Below are 21,269 nucleotides of genomic sequence, written 5' to 3' on the forward strand. Positions count from 1 at the left end.
CTGCTATGACTTTTGGTGCATCTTTAGCTTTTTGAAATATTTAGCTTTTTCTGCCTTTTTTTTTTTTTGTCTAAAAGAAAATGAACTGAGCTCATTTTACATCCTTCAAATCGTTAGATCTGTTTACAACCTTTTACTGATCTTTTCACATTTTGTTTTGGTTCAGCTTCTTTCAGCTTCCTTGTGCAAATTTCAACATTTTTTTTCAGCTACTTTCAGCTGTTTTGTGCTCCTTTCAGATTCTTTTTGCTAACTTCAACATTTTTGTGCTTCTTCTAACTTCTAATTTCAGCTTATGCTCTTTTCAGCTTATTTCTGCAAGTTTCAGCTTTTTCTGCTATTTCAGCTACTATTTAGCTGTTTAGGCTAATTTTAGCCTTTTCAGATAATTCCACTTTTTTTTTTTTTAGCTAATTTCAACTCTTTCTGCTTCCTTCTAGTAGGTTAAGGTTATTTCTGACTTTTCAGCTACTTTCAGCTGTTTTTTGCTCATTTCAGCAGTTTTAGCTTGTTTCCCAATTTTTGTACTAATTTCTGCTTATTTAACCCTCACTCATCAAATATGTGTTCTTTCTTCCATCTTCTGCCATTTTAGGCTTGCTCTTCCATTTCAGCTACAATTCAGATTTGTTTTAGCTACTTTCAGCTGTTTTTCTGCAATTTCTTCAGCAATAAGCATCCACACTGCTTTTTTGCAGGAAATGCAATTTCTCTAGTTCAGATTAAACTGATGAGCTCACAGTTAGCTAGAGCGGGGTCAAGCCAACCAAAACAACTCTAATCTATAATTTTTATAGCTGTTTAAGACAAGGTTTTATAAACCTTTACAACGTGTTCAGTTTCACGGTTATTGTTTCAGTACGCAGGCGGTCACATATAATGCACAGGGATTTTTGCTAGTTCAAATAGCAGCAGCAGCTTTCTGTACCACTTCCAGCAGAAACATCATATTTCTGCAGGAGTAGCCATGTAAAATGAAACTGATGGGAATGTAAAGTTTACAAAGTCATATTCACATGAACTGCTATGATTTTATTGAGATCAGAGTTGTTTTAGGAAGGCAGCCATTCACTTGTTTCTTTGTCCCGTTAGCTCATTAATCAAGTCAAAATTAAACTCCATTTCTCCGAACTGAAGTTATTTAAAACTCTGTCTACAACAGGTAAGATAATAATTACTTATAAACTCTCCACAGAACCCCATATCAACGGACCTGAACGATCCTGGACCTCAGCAGTTGATCCTGCATCATCTCTCATGACTGAGAGCTTTTTCATTGTTTTAATTTAGAAAAAAAAAACTAAATATTTGACTCTATAAACGCTCTTCGTTGTTTGTTTTGTAGCTTAAAATAAATAAATAAATCACAGAATAGCTTTTTAGACAATAAATGACACATAAATATTCTATATCTATAGAAATAAAACCTCTCTGGGCTTCTACTCAGTTAATAATAATTATACACAAAGCATCCGTTGGAGAGGGCGTAGTCCACCATGTCTATTACAGATAATGTACATGTGGACATCTTGTTTTAAAGTGACAGAGATCCTCTTCATGATGAAGTTTTGGGCTCGATTCTCAGAGATGCTTCATACAGGCTCTCCTCATCCAGAACTGTACTGAGGTCCAGCAGGTACTTTGCCGCCTACAAGAACACAGAGCACAGTCAAGAAACACTTTTGAAAATTTGATTCTGATCATCTACAGTCGTCTGCAAAAGGCTCAAGTCATTTAAAGCAGCCGGACTTAATATATATATATATTTTTAAGTGGCAGTCAGGATCGGTGCTTTTATGAGTGGTCGTTTGTGTTTTATTATTTGTTCCCTTTCGGTTGCGTTTAGATTTCTGTGGGTTGCTGTTCTTGAGTTTGGTTCTGTTCCTTGTGTCGTTCCTCACTTCTCCTCAGTCAGCTCGTACGCCTCAGAGTTTCTCCAGTCAGCCTGCCACGCCCATCTACACATGCTCCCTGTTTTATCTGCCACAGCTGCAGCCGCTTCCCTCATCAGTCCGTTTAGTTGTTTAAGCTGCTTGTGTGCATTCCTGCGTTCGATCTTACAAACCATGACAGGGATCGGTAGTTCTTCAGGATTCCTTTAAACTTTGTCTGCTTTTTCAGTCATTCCAGTCTGGTACTTGATCATTCACTGAGTAATGTATGTTTAATGTTTAATAAGCCTCTTAACTCTGACCTCATTCGGACTTTAAAAAGCCTCATAAACTCAACCTAGTTTTGCATCAACACATTACGCAATTTAAAAATGCAACATCTGTAGGAGTCCCAGTGTTTTCCCTCCTCGGCTTTCCTACATCAGAGGGCACCAACATAGTAAAACCTGAGATCCACTGGACCGAATGAGCTTAAGGAATATAAATATAAGCAGATGACTTCAACCCGACGTTGTTGCATTGTCTGCCTTATGGTAGTGTGCTCCTGGCCTGATTATTTACTCTTTGTGATTTGTAAAACTAGCGTTTGTGTTCATGCTCTAGTTCTGGCTCCTGTACCTGCACTAGAGATGCATTCGGGCCTAAAAAATCTGACCCGGCCCCAGCCCGCATGCCATTTGTCCAAGCCCGACCCGATAAATTAACTGTAATTAGAGGGCTGAACACCCCCCCCCCCCCCAAAAAGATGTTTTTTTTTTATTAATTGCTTTTGTAAGCAAATCAGTTTGACAATTTTAAAAACTTATTTCAAAGAAAGGAAGATACAATAGTTCTTGTTTATTAACAAGTTACCAAATGGATAACATACAAAACAAATAGCCTAAAAAAATCAACTCTATAAAGATAGGCGTATTATACAGATGAAGAAAAATATTTTTAGAGCAAAATTATTTGGAAAAATAGAACAAGGCTATTTTAATCGAACGCGCTACTCGCTTCGGCTTTTGTAGCTTCAGATGCTGCAACTTCCTTCACCGCAGGTGACAGCAGGGTGTGGAGCGAGACATGCACGTCCGGTGATCCGGTGATCCATCTGAAAATTAACTGGACTTTTTTTTTACCTCTTTCAACGGACGCGTGTGGCTGATGATCCCGTGCACCTGACACACATCAGCAGGTTGCACTGTGCTGGCTTGGTAGAGTGAGTTCTCCCACTTTTAGCTTTTGTTTAATACTTTCCAGCTCCATTATGTCTCTTGTTGTGGGTCAACTGCAAATCCTCAGACATGTGATCTTGACATGCTCAATTGTTGCGCAAATGCGCCAGCGCTACTCTCTCTTTTCACAGTCTGATTAACTTCTGCACTCTATTTTATTCCCTCCTCATCCTCAACATATAAACTCACTGCCTCCTCCTCAACAAGTAGATTAACACAATTTTATATTGTGCATTCTTATTTCAAATTCTTTGTGCTGTATGATTCGTAAAACTGCATCAAAAGCCCGAGACCGACCCAACCTGCCCATCAAGAACATAATTTGGACCCGAAGGGTCGGGCCGGGCCCAGGTTAGAAATCGCAGCTCTAACCTCTGCGCCCTGGATCTCCTGTTTTCCCCACTAAAACCTCCTCATGCTCTCTACAAGCTGCTCCTTGCCTTCCACCACTTGCCTCCTTGTTCAAACCCTCCTGGAACCATTTGGCCCATTCACCCAGTAAGAACCTTAACTGGACATTTTCTTCTCCCTGAGATTAATGAAACTCCTTAAATGAACATTGTTAACCTTTCATGGTCTTGGAGTTCTTTTCTTTCGGTCGGTTTCTATCTGGGCACATCTCAACTAGAGCTGCAATCTAAAATTTTATCTTCTGTAATCACAAGTAAAAAGTAAAGTACTGTATTACCTATTTCACATCAATTCTCTGTTTTTTTTTATTTTATTTAGTGAGATCCGTTTGTTATATTTTACAATTTAGGTCACAGAAAATACAGAAAACTATCTTTAGAATGAAAAACTTGAAACTCTGACCTTCGGCTGAAAGTCTATCTTGTAAGATGTTTGCTGAAACTGTCGGATCTCTCTGATAATATGAGATATCTGGGGGAGTACAAAAAAGAACAGAATTAACTAGGTGAAAGTTTTTCCAGGTGTTCATGACTAATAAACAGTAAAACATTAAAGTCATGTACAGACTGTTTGTTTTGTGTGTGTATTTTTACCATTCTCATCTTAGAGAAGTTGACCAGGTTGTCCTCGGTGTAGTTCGGAGTTCCCTCCTCGATGAAGGCCAAGTCCGTCAGATACATCCCCAGGTAGGGGACACAGGGAGGGTCACAGCTGTTAAAGAGATTACACAGGTGCACATGAAGAAATCCCTTCACCGCCAGGATGAGAGATGAAGTGAAATACCACACGCACTTACTTCTTCAGAGCTTCTCTCAAGTTTTTGAATCGACCCTCTGATGACACCAGCTTCTGTAGCTTATCAATCACAGTCTTTGTCTAGAAAAGCGCAACACTTCGGTTAGCTTAGAAATCCCAGCAACACATCAAAAACTCAAACCAGTGCCTCATTTGTTAAGAAGCCAATTTGTTCTCAGTAATTAAACGGTGACACCTGCTTGGAAACTTTGAGCCAGGTCCTCTTGAGGCGGAAGATGGAGCTGCGGTTGAGCGAGGATGTGATCTCCAGCACGGCGTTGTAGTTGTGGAGGCAGCGGCAGATGTCTGCCACCGCCACCCACTTCTCTATCACCGCCACACGCAGGTTCACGTCGTCCCAGTGAAGGATCTCCGAGGCGATCCTGTTACTGATCTGACAAAAAAAGGAAAAAAACTTATTTAAACTCGTCCATTGATCCGTCCATCTCAGCCCACAGGAAACACCTACATCGTTGAAGTGCTTGGTGGTTTTCATGATGTACGGGGTTCTCTCGTTCTTGTCGTTCTTCATCCAACCTTGACCAAAAAACTCCCTGAAAAGAAAAAAGTTTTGATGAAACGGATAAAAGGCACGTATGGATAAATAAATAAACACTTCTTTCAGTCATCTCTGGCACTCTGATGTCTTTGTCTCACGTCCTCGTCTGCAGGCGACTCACTCGTATGGGATGACTCTGAAGACCAGGTGGTCCAGCAGCGTGAGCTGCTCGGCAATCTCCAAAGCTGAGTGGTTCTCAAACGGTTCAGTCTTACTTTCTTCCATCGCCTGAATAAAAAAATAAAAAAATAAAAATGTAATAATTGTCGTACTTTCCACCATATAAATTGTATCTGTCCAAATATGTCTAATAAAGTGGAAAAAACATAAATACATCGCTTTGCCGTGTAAGTCTCATTTATTATGTGTCACCGCTGACAACCCGGAAACGTGGGCCGGTGTTGGACCAAAAATCGACTGGCTGCCAAATGGAAAACGCGGGAGCGTGCACGGGAGGAGTTTAACAAAATTTAACAAGACTAACACTTGAAAACAATGCATTTGAATTTCAAAAGCTGATTCGCGGCTGCGGGAGCGCACAGAGGGACGACTTGCTGTGCATTTCTTCGAAATTTGACAAGATAACCACCTAAAAATAATTATTTGTTTGATTGACATTATAGTAAAGGTGTGCCTTGGTTGAACTTTTCCTTAATAAATGCACTTTGATGGTCAAATCAGCTGCATTTCTCCTGGGCGGCACGGCAAAATGCAGCTGATTTGATGTTTGCTCCAGTAGTTCCAGCGTGAGATGAAGGTGGAACTATAGCAAGCCAAGTGTCTCATTAATAGCCACTATTACCTATTAATGAGACACTTGGCTTGCTATATAGCTCGAGGGCCCTCTAGCAGCTACAAATGGTAATGTTTAATATTTTTCATGTCAGAATGAATGAAATCGTCAGCTCTCAGCCAAAAATTGTGTTATAAATAAGGGAAAAATATGGGTATTAGTCGCTTTGGTGTATAAGTGGCAAGACTTGCAAATTTATGCAAAAAGCTGCTACTTATACGGTGAAAAATACCGTACAGACAAAGCAGTCATATTTGAGCAGATAGGTTCTGTGTTCCCCTCACCATCTGAGTGATCCCTTCAATGGTGGCCTGGCCGTCTCCTGGATCCTCCTGAGTGAGAGTCCTGAACAACAAAGGACATAAATGCTCTTAATGCTTGTAATAATTTATTCGTTTAGATTTTTGGAGCTTATATCTATGGAATAACAATGTTTAGAATACTTGTATGAAGAAAAGATGTCAGATTACACACAGGCCTGGACTTTTTCCTGCAGTTTATGCATGTTGGAGTCACGATTTTAAGATGTTCATGTTCAGTGTTTTAGTGTTTTGACCTGATTTATGTTTGATGTTAGTTTTATTTAAATTATTTTTGGAGTAATTTTGTTTTTTCCTTCTTATGTTATTCTTTGATTATCACGGTCACCAGATGTCAGGGGAATTTAGGTAAAGGTTTATGAATGTTTATCATTGCTAATGTTAAATTAATGTTGAACCATGGGTGTGAGGTCAGTGAGTTCTTTTTCTCTCACAGAGAGGAGCCAAGAGGCCGAGGTCATCGTGCTGATAAGTATTATAAAAACACTTCCTGCACACTGTCTGGTGCAGATCTTCACAACAGGGGCTTCAGCAAAACATCTGTGTAAGCCTGTGCAAACGTCTATCTTTGCAAGTAAACTGGGTTAAAAATATTCTCCTGTCTTCGTGTGTGGCTCTTTTTAGGTAAGTAATGAAATTGTATTTTTATTCAACACCAGATGTTTTCAGTTATCCCTGCTTAAAGCTCCTCAATAACCTGTTTTCCATTAGTAATCAGCACACCTGTGGTCAGTGATTAATAACCACCCTTCCCTGGAAATGCACTGCTTATCGTTGTCAGATCATCTGTTGAACTCCGTGTTTCCTGGTTTTAGTGTTCTTCTAGTTAAAAGTGTTGTTTTGTTAAGATGGACCCTTTTATTTGGGGTGCAGTGCCACCATTCAGCCATGCTCTGCATAATTTGATGAGAAGGTAAAAGCAAATCAGGATGATCAATGATGCATTTTATCTCCAGTTCCTCCTACTTTACTCTTTCAGAAGATGCTTAGAATCAATCACATTTATGCAAAACTGTTTTAAGCAGTATGCACACACAGATGTGTCATGTATGTATGTGTGTGTGGGATGATGCGTTAGTAACAGAAAGCCAACCTAATAATGTTGGCAGCTGCCTTTCTTTCCTGTGTCAGGAGCTCCGGGTCATGCATCACCTCCTCCAGGAAACTAATTACCCGCATCTTCAGTTCTGTGTTCTGCTCAAAGTCCTGAGGACACACAGAGGAGCAGCCGAGGTGTTATTACTCAGGTGTCGTCTCCTTCAAAGACACATGGACAAAAGGGAAGAAAGAAAGGTGAACTTTACCTGCGAGTGCTTGGAGACCCAGTGACGCAGCACATTCAGAACTCTGTTGGTAGCAGCTCGTCGGATGATAAACTCTTTGTCCCCATTCCTCTGGTCCGTAGGAAAACCTAGTCAAATTTAATAGTTACATTTAAATTAATACTTTTTTCTGAATGTCTCAATCCTTCACAGCCAAAAAAAAAAAAAAGGTTACATTTTCAAATAAACATGACTAAAGAAATTGCATTTCCTGCAAAAATACAGTTTGAATGCATATTGCTGAAGAAATTGCAGAAAAAAATGTGAAATTAACTAAAAAAACATACTGAAATTGAAGAACAAATTAGCAGAAGAAAGCAGAACGTGCTGAAATAGGCTTAAATAAGCAAAAATGAGCACCAAAATTAGGAAAATTGCTTAAAAAATTGCTTAAAAAACTGAAATTAACAAAACAAAAGGCTGAAAAGTAGCTGAAAGGCAGAAAGAAGCTTAAACTAGCAGAAATTATCATTGAAAACTTGAATTTATCTGAAAACAGATGAAATTAGCCAATAATAATAATGATAATAATGATAAATAAAATAAAAAAGGAAGCTGAACAGGTAGAACAAGCTTAAATTAGCATAAGAAAGCAGAAAGAACATGTTTGCCTAATTAGGCTGAAAGAATCAGAAATGGGCACAAAAAAAGTGGAAATTATCTGAAAAAAAGTTGAAATTAGCACAAAAAATGTTGAAAAGTATAGCTAAAACAGAAAGAAGCTGAAATTAACAGAAGAAAGTGGAGAGAGCACATTTTTGATGAATTAGGTAGAAAAAAGTTGAAATTAGTGCAAAAAAATGTGGAATTAGCTGAAAAAGATCAAATTAGCATAAAAATGCTAAATAGTAGAGAATGGAGATTATAGTAAAATAGGCTGAAATTTGCAGAAATAAGCTGAAAGGGGCATAACAAGCTTAAATTTGTAGAAATAAGTTAGAAGAAGCACAAAAATGTTGTAGTTAACAGAAAAATCTGAAAGGAGCACAAAACAGCTGAAATTAGCTAAAATGGCTGAAAAAAATGTTGAAATTTGCACAAAGAAGCTGAACCAGAACAAAATGTGAAAGGAGCAGTAAAAGGTTGTAAACAGATCTAAAGAGTTGAAGGGTGAGCTCAATTCATATTCTGAGGAAAAAAAGTGGCAGAAAAGGCTAAATATTTTAAAAAGCTAAAGTTGCACCAATATCAAAAGGCTCAGCAGGATTGTTGTGAACGAGCTGAACGTTTTAATATGTGATTCGATGAAAATGCTTGAAAACTGTGGGACGAGAACCATGCTGAAAAATATACGGAAGAAAAACGAATGCTTCAAAGCATTCGCACAAATATAGATTTAAAACAGGTGTTTCCTAAAGACTCGTCATTTCATGTTTTGGCCTCTTATTCCTACCTACAGTCAAAAGTAAAATCATCTGTTCTTTTGTTTTTGTTTTTTGTTGAAGAAAATAGAATGTGTCTAAAACGAGCTAGGAACTAAACAGCCTTTTTAAAAAAAATTTTATTGCTTAATTCATAGTTTGCAATCTCACCACAGCTAAACCTTTTCAGCAATCATTAAATAATAGCTAAAGATTTCAGATCGTGTTCCTTTGAGCAGGTTTCTGTGGTTCCCTTTAAACATCTGGGTGTCTGAGTGGACAGATGCAGAAAACTTATAGATATTGGTGACTCATCACCGCCAGATCCAAGTGTCACTGACCGGTGCTGGCGAGGGACATACGGCGGTACTTCTCCTTGGTCGGTGTGCCTTCGTTGGCACCAGCCGTAGCGATGGCGAAGGCCGAGGCAGCAGAAAGGGCACTGCGGTTATTGTCAAGCTCCCGGCAAGAGGACACCACCATTCCGTTGTTGAAGGAAAACAGGGAGAACTCTGCAGAGAGGGTGAAAAATCACAGGTGTTTATGTTGCTATGGTAAAATCATCCTGCACCGATAAAAGCAGGAACGGTCAAGGAGCATTCTCTTAAACTGACAATAATTTGCTCCTTTTTCTGAACCTAAAAGGATTTATGATTACAGGTTAACACCACCTCGGAGAGCTGTTTGCAAACTGAGCTGTTGACCATCAGAGGGCAACAAAGAGCTAAAGCAGACTCAGAACAATATGTCCTGCAGCTCTTCTCGGTGACGGCGTTCCCTCTCCCTACCTCCCTCCATTACTCACATGTTCCCCCCTCTGCCTTCCTCCGTTCAGCCGGGGGCGGCACACAAGAACACGCACGTCGTTGCTAAGGTACAAGGTTTCCTTCCACCTACTCACACAAGGCACTGGCTTCCCTTGTATCATGCAACGTAGGAAGAGAAGACACTGGGGATGAATTGTGCTCAACTACCTACGAGGTGGATGCTCCCTCGCTGTTCGGAGCGGGGAGGGCCGGGATGATGTGGGTGGTTTTTATCAAGACCTTATTTGGCTGTAGCTATGCTTGTCTGAAGGAGAGAAAAAAGTTTGTTTCAAGTCTTCTGTGGCTATATTTATTTATCAGTCTGAGCATGTTCGTCTGTTTAAACTTGTGCCATATAAAGATGGCGGTTTTAATTCATGTCAAGCAAAACCATATCTTGAACGTTACGTTGAAACGATCACTAGAATTTCTATTTTCCATCCTCAGGAGCATATAAACTGTGGGATCTCTCCAGTAATATGAAAGCACGTGAGTGTTAGCAAAATAACTCGTGAACCAGAGTAAGGATTTTAGTGGGACTCCCACAAAGTAATCATCTGATGTACAACAACTGGACACCAAAGATAATTAACGTATTAAACACAAAAATGGCTATAACTCATGTAATATATGCTCCTTCAAGGAATGCATGTTTCACGTTTTTGCGACCTTGAACTTTATTTTGAAGGATAAAACGAGAGTGGGGATGAGAACGAGATACAAAATGTGGACATTAAAGAGTTGAGATGATTTGAGTGGCAGAGATGTTGTACCAGAGTTTTTTGACTTGATGTTTTTGGGTGTTGATGGTGATTTGGGGGGAGACATTTCTGCTTCTGCTTCATCACTCTGACTTGGGTCTTCGTCGCCTTCCTCTCTCACAGACAGATCTAGAAAAAAAAGATGACATTTTACTGCTGAACTGAAATGGACGGCAGATTAAATAAAAAAAACAGCCTCAAGTGTGAAGAAACACAAATATAAATTTGTACTTTCCTGGTCAGTACATCAAAGTTCATGTTTAATAATCCAGGTAAAAAAATCCAACAAAGTTCAGTCAGGTCCTCGGACTGATGAAGTCCTTTGGATGAAGGATGAAACGTCTCAATAAGAAAAGAAACGATGACCTGACTGAACTTTGTTGGATTTTTTTTACCTGGATTATTGAGCATGAACTTTGATGTTTTGAACCACTTTGGAGGAGTTGACGGGGAAAAGAGCGGACCCCAGAACCATCTTATCACCAGCAAACTGGTTGATCCACTATGTGAGTGTGCTGCTTGAGGGACTGAGTTTGTTGTGGCTCCTCTGACTGATGAAGTCCTTTGGATGAAGGATGATGACCTGCCTGACTGGAATTTGCTGGGTTTACTGTTCAGAGTTAATGTTCCCTATTTGATCCTCAATTTTCTTCTCAAATTATTCTCATTTCAAAATTATAAAAGTTAATTTACTTTCTTTTGCATCACAAATGTCTACTGAATACATGAAATTAAAAAGCTCCCTCAGAGAGTTTTTTTTTTTACCTTGTTTGTTGAGGACAGACTCCTCAGCTTTGCTCTCAGCTTTGGGCTCCTCCTCATCAGGGATCTTGCTGGCCATGGTGCTGGACACGTAGAGCTTGTTGATGTCGAGCGTGGTCTTACCGAAGGGTGACATGGTGGTGTGCATGCTTGCATAGCCATTGGGGGAGCAGCTGAGTGCAGCTAGGTCCAGAGCTTTTCCCCCTGTGATGATGGGGATGTTGAGCGAGAGCTTACGCCGGCGGTTCGGCGAGGACGTCTTGGTGATGGAGAGGGGCGGAGGGGAGGAGAACTTGCGGCTGGCACGTGGCGACGTGGGCGACTCGCCATACAGAAGTTTGTTGTTCTGACTGCTGGCAAAGAAAAGCTCCAAGGAGCTGCAGGAGAGGGGAGAGGAAAACACAGAAGGATGATCCAAAACTCTTGAAACGGGTGGAGAAGTGAACGTGAAAAGCGGTGCACACGGGAGTCAGACGCAGAGAGGGAACACGTTAACTGCAGGGCTCCTCAGGAGCTACTTTGTTTAAGACAGCATCTTCCTTGCACTGGGAACCACCCCCTCCGAAGGCCTATAAATAGCATGTCAAGTGACAGTGTGGGAGGCACGGGTGCTGCCAACAGCAACCGGCCCAGGGGAGGCCCGCTGAGACAAGGAGAGAGGAAAACAGAGAGAGGGGAGACAAATGGAGACAGAGAAGGAAAGTGGGAGAAAAAGACTGGGGATTTGGTAATAATCTCAAACAAGCATGAGGAGGAAACAGAGAATGGGGGGGGGGGAGCATTGTTGATGTGGATTCCACCGGAGCGCTGGCTGAGAGTGGGCGAACGGGAAGCCTCCAGCCTGACATGATGCTGACTGCAGCCACGCTGGGGCTCCCAAATCCTAAAGTAAGGAAATTAGAAGAGCCAAGAGTGGAACGAGGAGTGAAGACAAGGAAAAAAAAAGTTAAATTTAGGAGAAGACACACGTTAAGGATTAAAAAAAAAAACACGAGGCAAAAGAGGAGCAAGGAGGAGCAGGAGAACGCAAGGTGCAAAACACCAGCATCAATATTTAATATCGAGGAGTTGCTGCAGATGATGGGGAAGGAGAGGACAGGAGAGAAGGGGTGGGGGGAGAGGGTGGGGTCCTGCAGCAAAGTAAAGGGTTGCCATGGTGACAGCGCAGCGGAGAGAGGGATGGTCAAACTCATGGAACGACATATAAAAGCGAGAGAATGGAGAAAGGTAGAGTGAGGAGTTAGAAAAACAGAAGGGGGGGGTCAGGGAGGAGGACGCAATTAACTCTGATGGCGGGCAGAAGACGTTGCCTGTGTGACCTCTCGCCGCCTCCTCCTCCTCCCCAGCCTCTTCTCACCTGGGCTGGACACTGAGGCATGATGGGCTGCTCACAGACAGTCCACGTGAGAGCAAAGACTAATCCAGACACTGTGTGGGGTGGGGTGGAGGTTGTCCCACCTCTTCACTGCACCATCCCTGAGCTGCTGCATCCTCAGGTGGAAACGGGAGGAAAACTCAAACTTTGTTCACCAGCTGCAGGCAGCATTTGTCCACCTGTAGATGGTCGATATAGCCAAACGCTATAGCACCACTGTTTTACAGAAAGTCTGAGGAGAAAGGCTAAATGTAAGGGCTAAAGCATGAGAAGGCTAGAAATTCATAAAATGCGTGTTTCCCACAAGTTTCTGTGTTTCCTTCCATAGACGTGTATGTCTGTGGTGTATCTCTGCTTTAGGAGGGATGCGTTTGTGGTTTCAGAGTTTAGTTGAAGTCCGTTACTCACCGTGCGGGGATGGCACTGATTGGCTTCTTGTAGATGGTGATGAGCTTGTCGAGCACCACGTCAGCACTGGTGAAGACCCGGTACGAGTGGAGGAAAGTGTTGAGGAAGTCGATGGAGAGGAAGCGCAGGTCGATCAGCCTCTCCAACAGGCGCTCCACGCTGGCGTAGCGGATCTGCAGCACCTTGCACGAGTTCATCATCTTGCTGAAACGGATGTCGACATCGTCGCAGTACAAGCTGGTGTCGGACCTGTTCAAGCAGATAGAGATAAGTCTCAGTGCTGCCCACCTCCAGAACAACATATTTAATTGTCTTGTGTGGATTAGAGGTTTTGACGTTGTCACACAATCGTATAAAAAGTTGCACAGCCCGTGAAGTTTCATTACAAGAAACAACTTGGCACGAGTTCTTCTCACTGATGTGCGCAGAGATTTTTAAATTTAATTAATGGAAAAGAACACACCGAGTCATTTAGGAATCCAGGAACATTCAAATGATTGTAAATGGACTGTACTTATATAGCAACTTTCTATCTTATTTCAAGATACTCAAAACGCTTTACACTACAACCTGTGCCTCATTTACCCTTTCATACAGCACTCTACTAGATCTCTACAAAGCTAATTGAACAAATCATTCTAAAGAGGCTAATCAGTGCTTTAGATCACATTCATACACCGATGGGACACACATCGAGGGGTTCAGTGTCTTGCCCAGGGACACTTCGACATGTGACTGCTGGTGGATTCGAACCCCCAACTCTCGCATTGGACGATGACTGCTCTAACCACTCAGTCACAGTCGCCCCTGTAGATGTTTCACAGAGTCTATATCCAGTTCTTTTGGTGGCTATATGAGTTTGGATCTGCATTTTAGGCCTGGTTTAGACATTAATAATATCGGGAATAAAGGCATAAGACTTTGTAGAACATGTGACAAAAAAAACAAAAAACAAAACAAAGTTCAATCAGATGAATGGTGTTCTGATTAGGGATGCACGATATTGGATTTGAACCGATACCAGTACCGATATTTTTCCCCCTAGCCCTACTTACAGAGACTACATAGCTTTCTCTGATGTGGAATTAAAATACTACATTATTCTGCATGGTCTTAGTTTGGCCTGCTACCAAAAACAGATAAAAGGGGCTGAAAATGATGTAACACTTCAACTTGGATTATGTTTAATGTCAAATTTATTCATGACATTTACTCTCTCGAACACAATGACAGCACTCAATCAGTGCAAATTTCACAAATCTAAATTCAACCTGTTCACAAGCGACAAGTGAAAACACATAAGTAGTAATGCATTAATAGACATACTTGACAGTTTCTTAAATTAAAAACAAACTTAAAACAGAAGTCTTTTATATCGGTGAGTTATTTTAATGCAATGGCCGATGTCCGATATTTAACTTTATCGCTAGTATCAGCTAATACCGATACCATGCCAATAATATCGTGCATCCCTAGTTTTGATTTTATTGAGATCTACTAAAATTTTTTTTCTATCGCTAATTCAAAGAAACGTTTGATCTCTTTCCACTGTAGCACGACGTATGAATATTCTGGACAATTTCTTCAGCTGTGAACCTCTTTACACTGATGGAATGGAATATGGGTCCAAATTATTAATGGACAGGAGCATTTTTAGAAGAGTTTATAATGGGGTTTCTCTCTGTCCTATGCCTTCTGTGCTGACACATATTGTGAGCGACGGCAGAAATGTGCTCGTTCTCTTCACACAACATTATTTATGTTTCACTCGTGCTCCACTGATCCAAAGTTTTGGTAACCTCTAGCCGCTCAGTGTAGATTGTGATTTATTACTGGAAACAAGTTCATTTCAGTTTCTCTTTAACACCAGGAGCTTGTTTTCTTCAGTGTTCTTGATCATTTAAAATGAGAGCTTCTGTGTGTAGTTATTAGGCCTGTCAAGATAACAAATTTTGCTGAGCGATTAATTGTCTCAGAAATTATAGCGATAAACGATAATATTGTTTGAATTTTTACAATAATTAGTAATTATTATCAAATTTAAGAAGAAAGGTTTAACTTGTTTTGCATTTAGTACCATTTTTACCACTGGATGGCAGTATAAGACTGTTTGAACCAAAGGATGGATAGTGAGGGAGCGAGCAGCGTGTCTCTTTACGAAAAATGGGAGGGAGGCCCCTTGACAAGACATGGGCTGTCTCTCTTCAGTTCTTAAAATGGCAGACGCTTGGTGTGGTTTGAGCTCTTTAGCATAGCATTTGTCACACAAAGCTTTTAATTTAAAAAATCAGTAAACAAGTTCCCAGCTTCTTTTTGCAAGAGAAAAACAACTTTTCACACGAAGGTACGGGTTTCACCATGAATTTTGGAGCTTCGACAAGACGGAGGTTTTTTTTCTCCGAGGTCAGCCTGTTAGCTTAGCTCGTAGCTTAGCTGCTCAGCTTAGCTGCTTTTAACCGTCCAAAAATGCGATTTTGGGTGGTTAAAACAGATTTTAAAGAGAAAAGAGAAAGGGAGGGGTCAGTGAAGAGCACCGGTGTTGAGCCTTTTGTCATCCAGTGTCTTCAGTAGAAAGAGAGAGACATGAAGAAACGGTAAAGCCGATAAATGAAAATGAGGTTAATTTTCATTTATCATGCAATTAATTGTTGTTTATTGCGACAGGCCTAGTAGTTATCATCTTTAAACTTTTTTTTTTAATGGGTTGCCCACAAAGCCTCCTGTTTTTGCACATTTTATGTAGGGCAGCACGGCAGCTTAGTTGTTAGCACTGTTGCCTCACGGCAAGAAAGTCCTCAGGTTCAACCCCCACGTCTCTGCCAGATTATCGAACACTTTTTGATAGTAGATGTTCAACTATTCTTCCATGTCCACGCCTAATCTTCTTGTCTCAACCTCACAGCCGTTTCTTGGATTCATCGCCCAGTCTGCCCCACATCTGGTTTGTTCTGCTTTTCAGATTCTGATAACTACGAGCCTTTCATGCCCATTTGGATTAAGGATTCCCATCTGAGTATATTCTCAGACCTCGGCCTCCCTGTGTATGACCCCTGCTTCTCATCTCGGACCACAATTAATGTTTGTCCCTCTGTCGGATAAACTCACAGCATTAAAAGCCTCCCTTTACAGCTGCTCGTCCACCATCTACGGTGACGTCATTACTACCACTGACACTGTCTCTCCAAGCTTTGGAAGTTGACTTTGTGCCTCGCCTCACCTGTCTGAGAAGACCAGTTCCTGTGATTGGATCCAGGCTTCCACCAGCAGCTTTAACATAATAAAATTGTTTAAATGTTCTTGGTGTCTGGCTGAACTCTTGAATCCAAAACCTGGTTCTTGTGAGATACAGGTAAGAAAAGCTCCTCACAAGGACAAAAGCAGAAATTATTGAGCTTCTCTTGACTTCTTTGTGCTTTATGGGGTGTTTTTATTGAAAGCTAACATCAGTTTCTGACTGTGTGTGTATAATGTATGAGTTTTGCTGCGTGGTGCCAGACTCTTACTTAATCATCTGCGGGACTGTGACTTTACTGTTTTCCACGAAGGCGTTCATCATCAGACCGTTGCAGCGGATGTTGTCAATGCACTGTGAGGCAGAGAGGTAGACAGAAAAAAAAGATCTGTGAGAGTAAAGCAACTCGAGACAAAAAGTGAGCCCTTCCCCCTAAAATCAAAACTGCAGTGGAAAATATTACAGGTTTGTTTGTCAAACTCAGACTTTTCTAAATGTGTACGAGCGGGTATTCATACCTGACTGATATCGCTCGTCCACGCTGACTTTTCCTGTCGGGATGAAGCAACAAGTATGACGTTGTAAGGCTGACCCTCTTTGGGCTCCACAATAATCTTAAAGTCCAGGTGCTCCGTGTCCTGGCTGCTCCTCTCCACTTTGGCTGCAAGGAGCAAAGTTGACAACCTTTATTTACTCAAAACAGAACAAGAAGTACTGAGGATGACTCTCAGCTACCGCACCAAATCTTAGCTGAATACAAGAAGTACTGAGGATGACTCTCAGCTACTGCACCAAATCTTAGCTGAATACAAGAAGTACTCAGGATGACTCTCAACTACCGCACCAAATCTTAGCTGAATATTGGTAAAAAACTGACTGAGTTATGACCATTTTTGTGTTTATTGTGATTACTTTCTGAGAGTTTAGTAAATCAGTTGACTAGTTACTGTGAAATTTTGAAACTAAAATATAAAATATGATGCAGAGGATAACTTACACTCGTCGTCTGTGCCCTCTGGCTCCTCCATCAGGGTGCAGTCAATGAGTGACACCACACCATTCTGTGATCAGATTGAGAGGTCACAGCTAACAGGATTCATTTACTTTTACTAATTAATGCTTGTTATCAAGCCTGAGGCTGTGATTACAGAGAAGAAATGATCTGAGCTCTTTAAACTTTTTTTTTTAAGCTGAAATTCTACATTTGCCACAAATTACCATAATTTCGAGACTACAAGCCGCAACTTTTTTCCACACGCTTTGAACACTGTGGCTTATACAATGATGCAGCTAATGTATGGGTTTGTACGGGCTAGCGAAGTTCATGCCACAAAAATGTTTAGCCTCGTCAAACTTTCATAGCTGCCCAAAACATTTCTCGTGATCACGTGAAACACATTGTCCCTGGGGGCGCAACAAAGTATTTGCAGCTGCTTGACATAAGTGTGAATGGTGCATTAAAAATGGCACTCTGAGCTTGGTGGGAGTGGATGACTTGTGGCGAGAAATCGTTTACCAAAACTGGCCACATACCAAGAGCAACCAACTTTTGCTCAAGTCTGCTAGAGGATCCTGACAGCATGGAGCGGTGTAAAAAAAATCCTCTATCACCATCGAGTTTCAGAACGGCTGGACTGCTGCATGATGAAGAGGACAGCACAAGCTCAAGTGCAAATCTGCCTCGAAATGAAAGTGATGTCGAGAGCGACAACGAACAAGAGACCGAGGACGTGTGTGATGGTTTTTCCGAGGCTGTTTAATTCTGACACTGAAGACAACTTTAGTAGTTTTAGTGCACATGAGGACTGAAGATAGCGTTCAATAGCTTTTCCTGGTAGGCTACTGTACCAGTATTTATTATAATTTAAGCAGCTGTGTTACAGGCAAAAAATAACAAAAAACATTTACTGTATGTATTTGTATGTTACCAGTACATATCGAATTAAAACTTTTAAAAATCTTTCTGTGCAAATATCTCATGTTACACGTGGACACCTGCAGCTTATAGACAAATGCAGCTGTGAGTGATTCCCTGTGAATCACTGGTGCAGCCGTTAAAGGGTTTTGATTCACTGTTGACAGAGTCCCAGACTCGTTTTCTTTATTATCTTTAAGTTTATTTATCTCCAATTATCATATTTATTTCTAACATTACTGAACGCATGCATATGCGCATACGTGCTGTCAAAAAACTATACGCCTTCTGGGCTACACATCGGTCCTAATCACAACTCAGAATACATTTCAGATAATTATCATGAACCGCCCACAAACAGGTGCATAGGCCTGTCACAATAACAAATTTTGCTGGGCAATAAGTAATTGTCAAATCTTAGAAGAAATGCTGATTTGGTTGGAGTGTAGTACTGTTTTTGACCACATGATGGAAGTATAAGACTGTTTGAACCAAAGGATGGATAGTTGAACAGAATGTCTCTATAAGAAAAATCGGAGGGAGGGCCCTTGACGTGACATGGTGGACGCTCGGTGATTCGGGCTCTTTAGCATAGCATTTTTCACACAAAGTTTTTAATAAAAAAATCAGTAAACAAGTTCTCAGTTTCTTTTAGCAGAGAAAACAACTTTTTACACAAAGGCAAGGGTTTCAACCATGAATTTTGGAGCTCGACAAGAGGGAGTTTTTTTCCCGAGGTCGGCCTGTTAGCTTAGCTCGTAGCTTAGCTTCACAGCTTAGCTGCCTTTATCCGTCCAAAGACATGATTTTGGATGGTTAAAATTAATTTGAATGAGAAAAGAGCAAGGGAGGGGTCACTTAAGAGCTCCGGAGTTGAGCCATGTCTTCAGTAGAAAGAGAGAGACACGAAGAAACGATAAAGCCGGTAAATGAAAGTGAGGTTGATAATTTTCATTCATCATACGATTAATTGATTTATTGTTTATTGCGATAGACCTACAGATGCATTCAATCACAAGGGAATGGTCTTTGCAGCAGCCTATATAAGAACAAATTGTTTTTCTTCTTAAAGTTAGTGGGTGAGACTTATATACAGGTGTGCCCAATAGTCCGGAAATTATGGTAATACCATATCTATTGACTTCATCATTCAATTCAAGTCAGTTCAATTCAGTTTGTTTAAGTAGAATCAAATCACAACAGAAGTTGTGTCAGGGCAATGTACAGAAACATTCACGTACATATAAAGTCAATAACATTATTTATCTAAAGAGCCAATAGATTGCTTTGAGTTTTCACTTCATCGTTGAGGTATTTAAATAGTTCACAAGCATTTACTGGTTTTGCTTGTCTGTTTGTTTTGATCCATTATTAGTAAAGTCAGCTGTACCTTAGTGAGGTGGAGTTTTCCTCCCGACCCTCGCGTACAAATGATGAGATGTTTGGAGAAAAGGAAACATTGTCTCTCGCCCTCCTTCTTCAGAGACAGAGAGCCCAGTCGACCTCTCGTGATTTTCCCTTTCTCGCTCATCGGCACCTGGATCAGAGAGCCTTAGCAAACAAACAGCAGAAATCATGCAGTTGGAAAAACCACAACTTGTAGGAAGTTTCAGATACATCCGTAACAAAAAACATTATCAACTTGTATTGTTTGTGGTTAAAGTCAAGATAAAAACCATGCATACATGTTACTAATTATTTAACTGACGAGCATGATTAGGCTGCAATGAAGTTTTCAATAGTGTGAATGTTTATGAAGCATTCACACTATTGTGATCCATTTTTCTTCCGTACATTTTCGGTATCTTTCGCGTTCCACAGTTTTTGTGCTATTTCAACAAATCATAAAATGTTCAGCTCTTTCAGGACAATCCTGCTATGACTTTTGGTATTGGTGCTTCTTTAGCTTTTTGAAATATTTAGCATTTCTGCCTTTTTTTTTTTTCTCAAAGAAAATGAATTGTGCAATGAATTTTACATACTTCAAATCTTTAGATCTGTTTACAGCCTTTTACTGCTCCTTTCACATTTTGTTCTGGTTCAGATTCTTTCAGCTTCCTTGTGCAAATGTAAACTTTTTTCAGCTAATTTCAGCTAATTTCATCTGTTTTTAACTGCTTTGTGCTCCTTTCAGATTTTTACTGCTAACTAGAAGATTGTTGTACTTATTCTAACTTCTTTCTGCTAATTTCAGCTTATTATGCTCCTTTCAGCTTATTTATGAAAGTTTCAGCTTTTTCTGCTATTTCAGCTACTATTTAGCTGTTTTATACTAATCTTAGCTTTTTCAACTAATTCCACATTTTTTTCCACTCATTTCATCTTTTTTCAGCCTAATTCAGCAAAAATGTGCTTTCTCCACTTCCTTCTAGTACCAGTAATTTAGGCTTCTTTCTGCTTTTTAAAATTATTTTCAGCTGTTTTCTTTTTGTTTTGTTTCGCTTTTCTTTTTTTGTTTGTTTGTTTTTTGCTAATTTCAGCTTTTTTCAGAAGAATTCCACTTTTTTTGTGCTAATTTCTGCTTCTTTCAGCCTAATTGGGCAAACGTGTTTTCTGCTTTCTTCTGTTAATTTAAGATTGTTCTACTGTTTCACTTGACTTTAATTTTTTTAGCATATTTCAGCTAATTTCAGCTGTTTTCAGATAAACTAAATTTTTTTGTAGTAATTTCTGCTGCATTCCTCCTAATTAATATATTTTTATAAATTTCAACTATTGTCCTTTCAGCTATTTTCTGATATTTCAGCTACTTTTTATCTGTTTTGTGCTAAATGTAGCTTTTTCAACTAATTCCACATTTCTATAGCTCATTTCAGCTCCTTCCACTTCCTTCTGGTAGTTTAAGCTTCTTTCTGCCTTTTCAGCTACTTTTCAGTCATGTTTTGCTAATTTCAGCTTTTTTAGCTAATTTCCTTATTTTTGTGATAATTTCTGCTTATTAAAACCTAATTCAGCAAATATGTGTTCTTTTTATTTTCTGCTAACTTAGGCTTGTTCTTCCATTTCAGCTAAATTTCATGTTTTTAACTAATTTCAGCTGCTTTTCAGCAAGTTCTTTAGCAATAAACATTCACACTGTATTTTTGCAGGAAATGCAATTTCTCTAGTTATTTTTGTATTTCTTTAAGATTATCAACATAATCAGGATGAATCTGACATCTCATACCTTGCCGTACAAACGTCTGACTCGTGTCAAGAAGCACCTCACAGCCCTCCACAATCATGCGCTCAATGGCCAGGTTCTTCCTGATGTTCTCCGTCTCACTCACCTCATCATGCATGATCCTGGAGGAAAATAAAAGTATTGTTTTGTGCAACTCATTTATAATCATCTCACATG

At 40.2% G+C, this 21,269-nt stretch overlaps 1 protein-coding gene across 1 annotated transcript in view; it reads right to left on the bottom strand.

Annotated features, from left to right (window-relative positions):
• Nucleotides 1-390: 390 nt before the first annotated feature.
• Nucleotides 391-21,269, bottom strand: part of LOC119423371 (ras-specific guanine nucleotide-releasing factor 1) — a 34,037-nt gene continuing 13,158 nt past the window's right edge. The window contains exons 9-27 of the mRNA XM_037690758.1: nucleotides 21,096-21,214; nucleotides 19,320-19,480; nucleotides 17,012-17,075; nucleotides 16,533-16,675; nucleotides 16,286-16,368; nucleotides 12,783-13,031; nucleotides 11,003-11,376; nucleotides 10,250-10,366; nucleotides 9,012-9,182; nucleotides 7,292-7,398; nucleotides 7,081-7,193; nucleotides 5,952-6,012; nucleotides 4,996-5,102; nucleotides 4,785-4,869; nucleotides 4,512-4,709; nucleotides 4,317-4,396; nucleotides 4,114-4,231; nucleotides 3,923-3,991; nucleotides 391-1,648 (exon numbers count right to left, since the gene is read on the bottom strand). Coding sequence (XP_037546686.1) covers nucleotides 1,556-1,648; nucleotides 3,923-3,991; nucleotides 4,114-4,231; nucleotides 4,317-4,396; nucleotides 4,512-4,709; nucleotides 4,785-4,869; nucleotides 4,996-5,102; nucleotides 5,952-6,012; nucleotides 7,081-7,193; nucleotides 7,292-7,398; nucleotides 9,012-9,182; nucleotides 10,250-10,366; nucleotides 11,003-11,376; nucleotides 12,783-13,031; nucleotides 16,286-16,368; nucleotides 16,533-16,675; nucleotides 17,012-17,075; nucleotides 19,320-19,480; nucleotides 21,096-21,214 — 2,512 coding nt within the window. The 3' untranslated portion in view covers nucleotides 391-1,555. The remainder of the gene's footprint in view (nucleotides 1,649-3,922; nucleotides 3,992-4,113; nucleotides 4,232-4,316; nucleotides 4,397-4,511; nucleotides 4,710-4,784; nucleotides 4,870-4,995; nucleotides 5,103-5,951; nucleotides 6,013-7,080; nucleotides 7,194-7,291; nucleotides 7,399-9,011; nucleotides 9,183-10,249; nucleotides 10,367-11,002; nucleotides 11,377-12,782; nucleotides 13,032-16,285; nucleotides 16,369-16,532; nucleotides 16,676-17,011; nucleotides 17,076-19,319; nucleotides 19,481-21,095; nucleotides 21,215-21,269) is intronic.

The sequence above is a fragment of the Nematolebias whitei genome, chromosome 2 (assembly GCF_014905685.2).
Source record: "Nematolebias whitei isolate Nwh7 chromosome 2, NemWhi1, whole genome shotgun sequence".
NCBI classification, from domain to species: domain Eukaryota; kingdom Metazoa; phylum Chordata; class Actinopteri; order Cyprinodontiformes; family Rivulidae; genus Nematolebias; species Nematolebias whitei.